The sequence below is a fragment of the Apus apus genome, chromosome 1, assembly GCF_020740795.1.
Source record: "Apus apus isolate bApuApu2 chromosome 1, bApuApu2.pri.cur, whole genome shotgun sequence".
In the NCBI taxonomy this organism is placed as follows: domain Eukaryota; kingdom Metazoa; phylum Chordata; class Aves; order Apodiformes; family Apodidae; genus Apus; species Apus apus.
In genome coordinates, this window is record NC_067282.1 from 181,506,127 (window position 1) to 181,520,620 (window position 14,494).

At 42.0% G+C, this 14,494-nt stretch overlaps 1 protein-coding gene across 1 annotated transcript in view; it reads left to right on the forward strand.

Annotated features, from left to right (window-relative positions):
• Positions 1-10,349: 10,349 nt before the first annotated feature.
• KCND2 (potassium voltage-gated channel subfamily D member 2) overlaps positions 10,350-14,494 on the forward strand; it is a 273,143-nt gene continuing 268,998 nt past the window's right edge. The window contains exons 1-2 of the mRNA XM_051632211.1: positions 10,350-10,688; positions 11,874-13,047. Coding sequence (XP_051488171.1) covers positions 11,933-13,047 — 1,115 coding nt within the window. The 5' untranslated portion in view covers positions 10,350-10,688; positions 11,874-11,932. The remainder of the gene's footprint in view (positions 10,689-11,873; positions 13,048-14,494) is intronic.

The window sequence follows — 14,494 nt, forward strand, 5'->3', positions numbered from 1 at the left end:
GACTAAATTTCCCTTGAATATTTTCCTAAAACAGAAATGGCTTGAAGAAATGTGGGGTATTTTAACTGCTGTTCTTCCAATTCTAATTCAAGTTAGTGGGATTGGGGATGGCTTTTATCTTGGACATACTGGGTTTTATTTCCATCCAGACTTTCTGAAACTCACCAAAATCTTACTTTGTTTCTAAGTGACAGACAATGATAACAGAATGTGACTGAATCACAGAAAACAAGAACTGCATAGATTATTTGCTATCAAGGCAATACTAACAAGGTAAGATTATTGATGCTTTACATTGGAAAATGGGGAGAAAAAGGTTATTATTGTGCTTGTAAATACCTCTTCTGTGACCTTTTCACAGTCACCAAGAGATGCTACATGCCTCTCTCTGCCAGCCTGAGGATAGCCAGACAAATCTCCAATATATAAGAAGTTTCATCAAGCAACAGGTTTTACAGGTATGTTTTTTGCTAATGTCTAAGCATGTTACAGAGTACTACTCTCATCTTGTTAGTATCATTTTAATAATTTTGTATGTCCTTGGTATTTTTATTATGACATTCGCTTAAACCTTGACTGCATTAGACCTACACATACACACACATCTGTTACAATTTTTTTCTTGAGATCCCCACTAGCTACTAAGTGCTTGAGCTTACATGGACTAGGGTCTAAGCAGGAAATATGCCACAAAAGAGCTGTTGTTCAAGAACAGCTGCTGATCTACACACATCTCTAGCTACTAGCTGCAACTGTTTACGTTAGCAGCTGTGAAAAAGCTCCGGAAAGATTTTTACTTCTTAATTGTAATTCTTTGTTGCACTTCAGGGGCATTGCAGCCAGGCAAGAGAAATCTTTGTGCTATTCCTTGTAACTGTTCTGTGTAACCAGTTTTATCTACAGGGAGAGAAATATGGAAAGCCACAGTAAAGACACGGGGAAAGAGCATGTCCAAATCTCTCTTTTCTGCAGTATACTGATTAGAAATTATCAGAATTAACATATCAAAATAAGGAGAGATGGCAATTTGTTACCTGTGTTTCTAAGTAATTGAGTAAATTTCCAAGTTACTGAGTGAATGCAATCATTTCCCATGTCAGTCTGTCTGTCAAACTCACAGTAATTCTTGAACATCATTTTAGATGATGAGCCTAAAGATAAGCAGTTTTTATAATTTTATGAGAACTGGCAAGTGGATGGAGAAGAGACACCCTATTATTATTCCTTGTGAAAGAGGCTAATGAGATCACCCTTTCTTAGACATCAGAGAGAGGAGGGAAACCAGACATCATTAGTTATGCTGCACACATTACTACTCATTTTTTAAAAGCTTTCCATGTTATATTATCTTCTGTTATAATTGCTATAAGTAGGGGATGAATGAGAAGAATACAGTATGGGGGTTGGAAGGATTGATAGCCCATCTAGACAACTCTTTCATTCAGTATAATAGATAAAATTAGATTACCAAACTTATTGTGAATTATATGACCAGTTTGCTGAAGCTGATGAGAGCAGTACAGAAGCCTTAAATGGACTTTTACCCATAACAGAACTGTCATTGATTCTAGGACCTTGAGCTACACAAGTGGTTTCAAGTTGTTTCTTTAAACAGAGCTGTATTTACAGAAATGTCCCTCCTGCCTGGTGTTTCACCCCTCTGCTTATATTCCTTTAATGTGAATTAGATTGAACAGATTTTTTTTAATTATTTTTTTTTTTAAGTTCACATGGTGTATGTCAAATATCTAGACTGTAATTGCTCTAGTCTTGAGACTGTTTTATGTTATATTGTATAGTAGTTCTTTTAAGTTACTGAGAAATACTACATACACCACTGGAAGGAAACTCAAGATCTGATATTGTGATTATTTTGTTCCTTGTTATCTTGCTTTTAAAAGGCTGTAATTCAAATTAGGTATTTTCTTGCTTTTTGATTAATGAACAATGGTACTACAGCAAAATAAAGTTTTTAATTGATAAAAAGGTGCAGCCTCTTTATGAAGCAAGTGTGATTTAATTGAAACATCTTTCTTTTAACTTGGACAGCAATAATATTGTGCAAACTGTCAGATTGTCTTGGCAGCAAAACTTATAACTGAATAACCTGTGCTGAAAACTGCCCCTGAGGTGTAGCATTGTTTATCAAGCAAAAAAATATTTGTTTAACTTTGTGATGAAGCTAAATAATGGATAAGTCTAACATATCTCTGTGACATATTTCTTTTGGGAGCGTGTACAGCATAATGACCACTAAATTTATGACAGTTTTAAATTGTAACTTATTGGTTTTATGACTGCTAACTTTTTTTTATTTTATGACTGCTAGGTCCAGATGACATCCACTAATACCATGACATCAAGCCTAATTAACATGTTTCTTAGGGCTTGTTAACTTTCCTCTCTCTGCCCTCATTTGTGTTCCAGGGAAATAAAGCTGGTTTTAGATGTTATGAAAAAAAAATGCTAGCTTTTCTGATTTTTTTTTTTGCTTGATTTTTTAAAATTTAATATTGTGCAAACAATCATGGATAATGTTTCACTTCTTTAGACAAACTCCAAGATCTTTTATTTCATCCTTTCTTCCAATTGGAAGCTTGGACCTAACAATCACTAGTGACGCCACCAGGAACGCCACAAAAATTGTATCTCCTCCCTAAGCTGGAGAAGGGGCTTGCTATAAAAAACTGCCTTCTCATTGCTGTTTATGAAATTAGAAAGCAATCATTAACATGAAAGGTTTCTATTTCCTGTTCTGAACTGTGGTACAGGGGCTATTAGCAATTACTGGCATCAAAAGTGCCCCTACAGGCAGCTCTCCAGATCTTCTCAGATTTGCAGACTTACCAGTTCATGCCTGTCTGCCTGACCTGAGGCTTTTTCTTCTGTGAAGAGTTGGCTGGACTAAGGAACTAATTTGTAATGCAAGATAATAACTTTATTCAATCTACTAACTTTTGAAAAATGTTCTATATTCATATGTGCCAGTGAATGACACATTGTTTCTATTTAACTATATTTTCACACATATTCATCTCTTTCATATAGGATTCCTATAAAGCCTCTGAGATTGGAGATAGTGGAAGTTTGCTGGAACAGAAATCAGTTATTAAAAACAGGTAGTATACAATTCCAGTTGGTCTCAGTAAGAGCTGTATTACCCCTCTTTGGGTACCCTCCATATAAGGTACTGAATAGCAGAGCCAATGTAGTAACAAAGCAGTTCAGAAAGGATTTGCAGTATAAGAGAGATGGGACTAATTAGGCAAAGAGCCATTGATCGTTGTGAGGCTTTTGCAGGAACAGAGGAAGGTGGCTGTCATCCAAACCCTACATTTCCTGGAATACAAAGAAAAAGAAGCATACCTAAAATGGTAACATTTGGATACTGATTGAAAGATTCCCACTGTGTGAGTATGTTACGGAGTTAAAATAAAATAAAATTTTAAAGAAGTTAAAAAAAACACTGTATTTTTTATTTTTGTTTTGCCCAAATCATTTTGCCACACAATCTGCTGCCTGTGAGGCAAACAGCTCCTAAAGTGCGGAACACAGAGAAAGCTCTGTAAGTAAATACATTAAAAGAAACTTGAAGAAAAAATAAAGATAATCCATTTTAATTTATTTATAAGTCTAAAAATATTGTCAAGACTGAGGTAAGAAAAATTGGAATGAGAACTCCTGGAAAAGTATTAATTTTACCAAGCTTGCTTTGCTTATCTGCTTTTTCCACAAATTTTCCACATTTTTAGCAATATTGCCCATCTTAATTAAAGCAGAAGCAAATATAAAGGACACTAACTATTTTTTTGCTTTATTCAGCTAACATTAGGCATCTATTCCATCAGGTAGCATCCCAATGGAACAAAGATTTTATAATGCCACTGAGCATAGATTTCATAATTTCACTGATCAGATTACTCTTTCCAAGTATAAGTAGATAGACAAGGACAGTAGGGCTGTGGATGGCCTGGAGTAAGGAGCTTAAAACCTTAAAAGAATTATAGAGTCATAAAACAGTTAAGGTTAGAAGGCACCTTAAAGATCATCTAGTTCCAACCCCCTTACATGGGCAGAGACATCTTCCACTAGACCAGGTTTCTCAAAGCCCTGTCCAACCTGGCCTTGAACACTTCCAGAGATGGGGCTTCCACAACTTCCCTGGGCAACCTGCTCTAGTGTCTCACCACCCTCATAGTGAAGAATTTCCTCCTAATGTCTAATCTAAATCTCCCCTCTCGCAGCTTAAAGGCATTACCTCTTATCTTATCGCTATATGCCCTTATAAAAAGTCCTTCTCCAGCTTTCTTGTAGGCCCCCTTCAGGTACTGGAAGGCCACTATAAGGTCTCCCCTGAGCCTTCTCTTTTCCAGGCTGAACAACCTCAACACTCTCAGCCTGTCTTCACAGGAGAGGTGTTCCTGTCCCCAGATCATCTTTATGGCCCTCCTCTGGACCCACTACAAAAGCTCTATGTCCTTCCTCTGTTGGGGGATCCAGAACTCAACCCAGTACTGCAGGTGAGAGGAGAAACTTTAGTCTGTGATATTCTTCATAGTCTCTGAATCTGGAAGCTACTGATATGCAAACTGAATTAATTTTTACCTTGGCCATTGTCTATGGACACTTTTAAAGAAGAAAAGTAACCCAATTTGAAAATTGAAAGGCTTGAGCTTTCCAAGCTTGTGCAAATTTACTGTGTCTTCCAAGCCTTCATAACCACCCTAGCAGAGTCCATCTCATCATGGTTACACTGGATCACAGACTGCCCATGGCCCTTTCACTGTTACTCCTGTGAATCAGTTCTTCTTTAACATATCTTGCACATTTCTTTTATAAACATTTCCAGGCAAATTCCCTTCCTTCTGAGACTGAGATTCTAATCTGATTTACACTTTTCACTGTTGTAAGGCTTGAGAACTTACTTAATTTTTCAGTGTAATGTGCAAAGTAGGATTCAGTGCCTTAACTCATACATTCAGCTCACCTGGACATTTTTATTCAAGTTTTGATTCACTTACCCACTTTGATCCTTCAGTTTAGTCAAGTTTTATTCTCAATCAAGAAGAAACATATGAAGGAATGGTCATGACTGAATCACGGGCTGTTAATTCTGCAGATATCATCTGCCTGCTGCATTATGATCTTAATGTGCATTGCTTTTTGAGAACCAGATTAGATAAAATATCTTAAATCTTGTCTGATACATAATTTCCCAATTGTGCAAGCAAATGATGAGACTCATATGTTAAAGAACAAATGCACACAAAAAGAAAAAGCAAGAGGCAAACTCTATATACTTAAAAGAACCAACTAGTTGAAGTGGCATGTTGTCACACATTAATGCCAAAATCTGTCAGAACTAAGTACTTTACTAGTGCCTCACACTTCAGTATGAGGAGTGTTTCTAATCCATGCTATACATTCTAAGAGGGTTTCTTACTGCTTTTTCTCTCTTTTTTTTTTTTTTTTTTTTTTTTTTTTTTTTTTTTTTTTTAAGTTCTTGTGGAGTGAAAGATCAGTATCTGATGATACTGGAGATTCTGCATGTGATTAGAAATGTGGCTGCAGTGACACAAATAAGTCTGGCAAGAGGCATCCTTGTCAAAGAAGATTTCCCAAAAAGCTTCAGTACAACCAGGAGTACGAACTCCCATGGTTATTTAGTTTTCTGCATGAATTCACTCTCAGTTTTGCTGTCTAAGGATGTGACCTTAAATTTAGACACCTGAAGTCCAGAGTAGTTTTCTCATTGACTTAGCAGACTGGCTCAGGCTCTCATCCTCATCCTGCCTAATTTGAAGTATCCAAGACTCCAAAGTTAAGGATCACAGTCATTACCTGCCTACATACGCTCAGATTGCGTGTAGAAATGGATTGCCCCTCTGGAGTTGTTTCTCTCCCCATCAGTTCTAGGAGTTTATGATGAGTAGGGTCTTAATTAGGTAGCACAGGTGCCTAAAGCTAAGTTTCTTGAAATTAGGCCTCGTTATACAGATGAAACAACTATTCCTTTGAAGATACTATATGAACCAAAACATGAATTCAAAAAAAGACATATGTATTGATCTAAAGTAAAGTTTACAAGTTTTTTTTATTGCCATTTCATTGGTTGTTAAAGTAACAGTTATTTGAAGAGGAATTTTCAGAACTTGACATGATTAATACATAGTTTAATAGAATTAATCTTTTATATAATATCCTGCAGACCAAGAAAAACATACATAATTACTAAATCAGTATTTTTTAATTTAAAACAGATAAATTAGATATATATTTAAGATCAAATCAGCCCCTTCTTTGGAAGAACGTATGGTTTTCTTGAGATGATTCCAAGTACTGACTGAATCCCACCTTAAGCAAAAAAAAAAACCACAAAGCCACAGCTCTGCCCTCTCTTCCATGCACGAAATCTGTAATACATACATAAAAAATCTTTTACACAGATATAAGGTTAATTATGGCTATATTAACTCTCAGATTGGCTTCAAAATTTAAAAGAAATGGTGCACATTGTTCACTTCCCCCCCAGTATGTCTTAATCCTCGACCAAGTAGAGATCATTTTTTTTAACGTCCAGCACAACCCTTTTCTCCATATAGAAAGAAGGGCAACATGCACTTGCACTGCACAGTGACCTGAGCCTATTTTAGCAAACTCCCAGAAAGGTGGCTTTTTGTCTTTGGAGAATTATGCCCGTAACAAAAGCTTCCCACTTACTCTTTCTGGCCCACACTACAAAAAGCAGGTAGTTATACACAAGATAAATCTATGAAGGCAAGTAAACTGCAGACTATGAATATATGTATTTTTGTTGATTGGATGTTAGATCAAGGAATTATTTTTTCAACTTGCTTTATAGAATCCTTATCCTCTGTGACATTCTTAATCTCATGACCCAGTTCTTCAGTGGGTCTGTGATCAGTAGTCTTGAAATCCTTATACCAGACTTTTCAACTTAGAAAGTCTTAGGAATGTTTCCTTCATTGAAAAAAACCCACAAAACACAAAAAGACCCAAAAAACAAACTCAAAAGAAAACACAAAAAACCCAGTATTCTTCTTCTCAGACTGAGAAGCACTCAGACCTTCAAACAGGCAATACACAATGTAGAACAGTCAGATCAGTAGAATATTCTGCTAGTAATAACCAGAGAGTGTTTTGGAAGAAACTTTGGTGTTTTGAAGTAGTTTTGGTTCCTATAAAATTAAAAAAAAAAAGCCCTTGGCAGTTTTTTACCAAATAGTAGATAAATCTGCTTTTTTCTATGGACACTGTTCTTACGAATCCAGAAGGGGGAAATCTCTGCAAGATTTTATGCATTTGGTATTGACAGCAAAGAAATATTAGTATATGAATGCAGGAATGGTGACATTTTCTTCTAGATTAAAGAGAATGGAAAGAAAAAAGTCAGACATATAGTTTAGGCTTAAGGTTAAGGCTTACAAGGTGGCTTTAAATATTTGTAGTGTTCTTTTCTCGAAGTAAAGACCACTGGCTTAATACTAGAGGAATTAAGAAGAGAAGATGTACAAGTACATTCAATCTGTATAAAAATTCTTGGTTTCAAACATTGTAAATACTTCTGAAAGTATTAAAGAAAAAATTAAACACATTAATACAAACTTACGCATCATAGCTGTTATCTTCTTTAATCCTTAGAGAGTTCTTTGTGCTTCAAGACTTTGCAAAGAATTAAGAAATGGCTCATATTAAGAGTCCATTGTGTATTCCCCTTAGTACCATTTTCTTCTTTTCTTTCAGTTACTGGGACTCATTTTCTTTGCTTGAAAATAGGATTTTTGTCTCATTTGAGTCTCTGCTATTTAATTCCTACTTGAAGTCATAATCCTCCCTCTCACATCATGCCAATTTCTTGGTAGCTAATTCTGATGTCACAGACAGGATTTTTACTTCAGAAGAGCCGATTATTTAGGTACCCTTTATGTACCAGAATTTAGTCTTCCTGAAATGTACAGAGTAAGGAATACTGCAGCCTGACAATTTTAAGGTACTAAACTTAAGGCACAAATTGTGAAAGCTTGAGCTCCTGAGTATTACTTTTTATTAGTACATTAATGGACTTTGTGTTAGAATAAGAAGGTAATAGGAGTACACTCTGCCTTTGCCTTCCAAGATACACTTTCAGAAAGATGCCTTTGTGATACACAGGCCGGCCACAAAAATTTAAGGTGAGGTGATAATTTTTCCACACAGGCAATGGTGTCAGAAAAGACTTTGAATCTGGACTGGTTTCAAACCTCTAATTTAAAACAGACACAATGTTACAACACTACCTGATACCCACTTGTCCAAATGTATAGTGTGTGTTTGGGTTTGTTGTGTTTTTTTCCATTTCTTCATGAAATGTCTAAGTCTCTGAAACAACTTCAAGTTTACAGAAAGAATCAGTGTGATTCTTTAATGGAAACCATCTCCTCTCTATAGGGAAAACCTTTTGTTGTAAATGAAGAATTCTATTCTGGCAAAACCACAAAGAATAAAGCAGCTGAAAACAGTAACTGTCTTCTATAAACCTAGGCATGTTAAAAAATAAGGGCAGTTATTGATTACAAAAAGGATCTATAGCTGAAAATGAAACATCTTTTGATTATTTGCCTGGAAAGGAAGTCCTCTATTATAACCTCAGTGCTGTGCAGACAGGATCATAAATTGGGCTATATTAATTGCTACACAACTATCTTTTTGTAGCACCAAATAATAAAAAAAAACACCCTGATATTTCATACAGGCAAAGACTATCTGCATCATTGAAAGCTCAATACCTACAGCTGACCAAGTCATTTAAAATCAATGAATTAATTTGTAGGATATAATGTACTGAACATTTGAGCCAGAAAAAACCCAAAACAGAAAAGTAAGCAACTTCAGCATAACTACAGAAAGTATCCTTTGTCTTATGTGATATTTTATTTCATGTGATTTGATACATATGATCAATCATCATCACAAGTTTCCCTAAGTTAGTTAGGATTTGCACTCAAACATTTTTAAACCTTTTCCCTCCAAGCTTTCAAGCATTTCTTATATGAACAGCTTGGAGATGACAGTGCTGATATGTTCATATTTTTTCATGGGAACCTAAGCAGAATTTAATAGCTATTGAAGTTGAGAATATTATCAAAATACAGAAAAGAGTTACCTCTCAAGGTTAATGATATTTTCGGTGTATTATTCTTTTGGGTTTCTTTGGCATATACCTAAAATAGGTTGTCAGAGTGGGAAGTTTGTTCAGAAGATCTTCAAGTATAAAGGAACCTACTTATGATTCCCTTGGAAGCCACCTAGCACTAAACCTAAAGAAGAGTACATTAGGAGGAGGAGGAATACCTTCTGGCATCTTGATGCGAGCTCTGTGAAGGAGACACCGAGCGTTTTCAGAATCTTAACTAAAAAAACACAGATAGCTTCATCTATCTAGGGGAGCTACGAGCGCGGCACGCGGAGCTCGAGGAGTTGGGTCCCCGCTTCCCCGCGGAGCCCGGTCCCGCCGGCGGGGCCCCGGCGGGGGGCGCGGGGCGGGGGCTGCGGCCCCCCCGGCGGGGAGCGCACTTCCCGTCATCCACACGCCATCTAGCGGCGGGAGAAGGGGGCGGCTTTGCACGGGAGCGGGGAGGAGAGCAGGAAAAGGCTCCCGTAGCCGTCCCGGCTCTCGCCTTTCCCAGCGCTGGTAAGAGCCATATGGATATTGCAGCGAGGACCCCGGAGTGGCTCTGGGCGGGTTGTGAGGAGCAGCGCCGCACTTCGCTCCCAGGCATCTCATTTCGTCCCCTCTTCCTTCAATCAGTTGTGCCCCTTCCCTTGAAAGGAGCGAGCGCTCCGGAGGAATCCCCTGGATACCTCACCTAAAGCGTCTCCGCCGCCCGATCCCTGCTCTAAGCACCGACAACTCCAGCGGGGCTGTGCGGAGCTGCCGGCACACACACACAGACACACACACAGACACAGACACACACACAGAGGCGCGCGCACACACACACACACACACAGACACACAGGCACACGCGCGCACACACACACAGGCACACGCGCGCACACACACACACACACACACACACACACACACACACACACACAGGCACTCCCCGCCTGCCCTGCCGCCGCCGGCTCAGCCTTCCGCAGCCCCTTTGTTCCGCCCGCGGAGCGATGCTCTCCACGCCCGCCCCGCGCCCCGCTCCGCTGCCGCCCGCCCCTGCGCCCCTTGCCCGCGGGCGGCGGCAGGGCGACGTGGCCCGCCCGCCGTGGGGAAGGCAGCGGGAAGCCCCCCCCCCCGCCCCCGGCCGCGCCAGGGCCTCGCCGCCGCCGCCCGCAGCCCGCGGCAGCCCCGCGGCAGGGGCAGGGGCAGCGGCCGCAGCCGCGCCTGACAGCAGCCCCGCGCCGCAGGATCCGATCCGCGCCCCGAAAGGACGTGCTCCGCCGAGTTGCCAGGCGCGATTACGTTGTTTTTCCCCCCACCCACCCCTTGAACTTGTTGCTTGGCGCTCGGCGCTGGCGGACGGGGTGGGGGTGGGGGAAAGCCTTATTATCGATGTCCCTTTGGATGCGATCAAGCTTTCTCAGGAGCAACTACTTCCCCGCCGTTCGCGGCGGGGCGCGGAGATCTAGCAGCAGTACCCATATTTCCAAAAGTCTCTATGCAACTGAGCGCTCTCGACAGACTTTCCCAGGTAGGTGCCGCAGGCTGGGCACGTCCAGAGGGATGCGAGAGCGGAGCCGAGGGGAAGGGGCGAGAGGAGGGAGGCGGGAGAGGGGGGAGATCCACCGCCGAGTCTCTACGGAACCCCGTGCCCCTGCCCCGCGCCCGCCGCGGCCTCCCCCGCCGCCGGGGAGCCCCTGACCTGCTCCCGCTACACCTCCACGTTCCGCCGGCTTAGCCCTTCGCCGCCCTTTCGGCCGCTCTCGGGGATCCCCCGTGCATCCCACCTTCTGCGGGTGGGTGTCTCCATAGCCCCCGCTGCTATTGCCTCCAGAGTCACCGCGGCTCTGCCCGGCCCCGGTCTCCTCGCTCCGGAGCAGCCCCTGCCAGTGCCCCGACAGCCCGTCCCGGGGACGCTCCCCTCCTGCTTCTTTTCCCTGGGGCGCTCCCCCCTCCCGGCTCCCCTTCCCCAGAGCCCCTCTGCCCTTCAACGCATTTCCTACACGGAAAACTTGCCTTAAAAGTTTAATGCTGCCCCCCGGAGCTCCTCCCCCTGCCCCGCCGGCTCCCCCGGCCCTGAGCCGGGGTCAGGAGGGAGTCCCCGGGGCGGCGATCAAGGTCAGGGAGAGGATTGGTCCCCCTGCTGCTCCGGGGCTGCGGCTGGGGAGGTGAGGGCGGCCCTCCCTGCCCATCCCCTCCGCCCCGCCACGGCGAGCGGGCGGCGGCGCCGGGCGGCCCCGCTGCAGCCCGCCCGGGGACGGCTCCGCGGCGGCCGCGGCCCGGCTCCGGCAGCGGGAGGGGAGCTGAGCGGAACGGAGCGGAGCGGAGGAGGGGCCGGGGGACCGGCTGCATCGCGCGTGGAAGAGAATCTCCTTCCAGGTGGCTGCACCGCTGCACCAGAGCTGCTAGCCGGCTCCTGCGGTTAGTGCTTTATGGACCGTTGCTTCCTTCTAGGGGCCTCGCATGGATCTTGTATCCAAAGGATCTGGCTGCTAGAGTATCTGCTTTGAATACGTTGATTTCCAAGTGCCCTGATTTGTTGTCCTAACTAGCTAACCAGCCCCTGGAAAGGATATTCTGGGATGAAAAAGGGGAGGAAAGAAAAAGGAAGAAGAAAGGCTTTCAGTTAATACTGAAAATCACAACAATGCTCAGAAATTCTGTTGCCTTGAAAATGTGTGAGCCTTTGTATCTTTATTTTCCCTCTCTGTTTTAGTGGCTGGACCAGAACTGTCTCTAGCTTGACTTCCTTAACTGTAATAGGTGTTTGGAACCATGGCAGCAGGAGTAGCAGCTTGGTTACCCTTCGCCAGGGCAGCAGCCATAGGATGGATGCCAGTGGCCACAGGTCCTATGCCAGCTGCTCCGCGGCAGGAGCGGAAGCGAAGTCAGGACTCTCTGATTGTGCTGAATGTGAGTGGCATCCAGTTCCAGACGTGGCTGGACACCTTAGAGCGCTACCCTGACACTCTGTTGGGCAGTTCGGAGCGGGACTTCTTCTACCACCCTGAGACACAGCAGTACTTTTTTGACCGGGACCCTGACATTTTCCGCCACATTCTCAACTTCTACCGTACCGGGAAGCTTCATTATCCTCGCCAGGAATGCATCTCAGCTTATGATGAGGAGCTGGCTTTCTTTGGCATCATCCCTGAGATTATTGGCGATTGCTGTTATGAGGAATACAAGGATCGCCGGCGTGAGAATGCTGAGCGCCTGCAGGATGATGCCGATCAGGATCCTGCAGCTGAGAGCTCCCTGCCCTCAATGACAGCTCGGCAGAGGATGTGGCGGGCCTTTGAAAACCCACACACCAGCACACTGGCCCTGGTCTTCTACTATGTCACTGGTTTCTTCATTGCTGTCTCTGTTATCGCCAATGTGGTGGAGACAGTGCCCTGTGGGGTAAGCCCAGGTCGCATCAAAGAGCTGCCATGTGGAGAGCGTTATGCTGTGGCTTTCTTCTGTCTGGATACTGCCTGTGTCATGATCTTCACAGTTGAGTATCTCTTACGTCTGCTGGCAGCCCCTAGTCGCTACAAATTCGTGCGCAGTGTCATGAGTATCATTGATGTGGTTGCCATTATGCCGTATTACATTGGTCTGGTGATGACAGATAATGAGGATGTCAGTGGGGCTTTTGTGACACTAAGAGTCTTTCGTGTCTTCAGGATCTTTAAGTTTTCCCGCCATTCACAGGGGCTGCGCATCCTGGGCTATACCCTGAAAAGTTGCGCCTCAGAGTTAGGCTTCCTCCTCTTCTCACTCACAATGGCCATCATCATCTTTGCCACAGTCATGTACTATGCAGAGAAAGGTTCATCAGCCAGCAAGTTCACCAGCATCCCTGCAGCCTTCTGGTACACCATTGTCACCATGACAACACTGGGGTAAGTGCAGCTGGTGTTTGGTTACAGCCAGCATTTCAACAAGTGTATTGGCACGAATGGAAAATGCTCAATTTAAAGAAATGTTGATAGAAAAAATGCGAGGGTAAGTTTTTGTTACAGAACTTCATGAATACAACTCATCACTTCTTTCTAAATGTTTTACACCTGCAAGAGAGTTAAAAGTCTTGCTGAAGTTGAAATAACCCAAAACCTTAAAACTGCAGATAAACTGAAAAAGCAAACAACAAAACAATCTTGAAACTGTTTGGGTTCTTTGCAATTTTCTCTAACACTTTTTTTGGTTTTAGATAGTGAAATTGGAGTATGTTATGAATATCTGTGAGTTACCAGTGGATTTTTAATGGGGTAACATGTTTGCTGACAGGACTTGTTAGAGTATTGTTAAAGGAGTGATAACTATAAGGAGAGCCCAACTGTGATATTTTCCTTTGATCATACATGGAAGTACGTGGATCTGCCATTTTGTTTGAAGTAATGTATTAATGTAGACTTGGATATTGAGTTCTGTATTACCAAGTGATTTGTTTTCATATAAATAAACCAGGTATAGATACCTTAATTCTCGTAAAAAATATTCCTGGTGTTATTTAAGACACTGAATCAATTTCCTTGGATTTCCATGCACCTGTAACTTGTAAATGACAAATGTCAAGCTATACTGACTGGTAACAAACTCTAGAAAATGATTTGAGGATGTGTGAGACATAAGGCAGATCAAGAATAAGTCTTAAAACAGAGTTCTAATGAAAATGTAAATTATTTCAGAGAATTAGGAGTTTAAAGATGCCGTTATTGACATTTGACAACTATGCACTTTAGTGGAAAGATGTGAGATAGTATTATTTCATGAAGTCTCTGATACCAGAGTTGTATTTGCTGATTCTGTGCCCTAGTTGTGAAATGCATTTATCTGTAATTATAACTGGGATTTAGACAGCTGACTAATTGAGAATACAATTTTTTTCCCTATTCTTAATTTTGAGCTGTAGAGTGTCATCTATGAAACTGAAACTTTCTTGATTCCTTAGGAACTTTATTGTTCTTCAATAATTACAGATGTTAAAAGACAAACTTTTCATTTTGATGAAGATAAACCCCATAATTTTATTAGTCAAACATTTTGCTACATCTTGTTGGGACTGTTGAGATTTATGAAACATTAATAACTTTTAAATTTAACAAAATGAAAGTGCATGATTAAACTATTATTTAAAAACTTATTTATTATGTGCAATTGTAATTTAGTTGGGAAACGCACATGCAACACATTGAAAAAGATAAAGGGACTGTCTCATGCCACCATTTTTTATACAGGGCTTTTATCTTCAGCGTGGTGTAACAAATGAAGATAAATATAGTGCATTGTAAATATTTCATATGACTTGTAAGGGCAAGTTATGCTAAAAAGGAGTGACAAGGGCTTTGG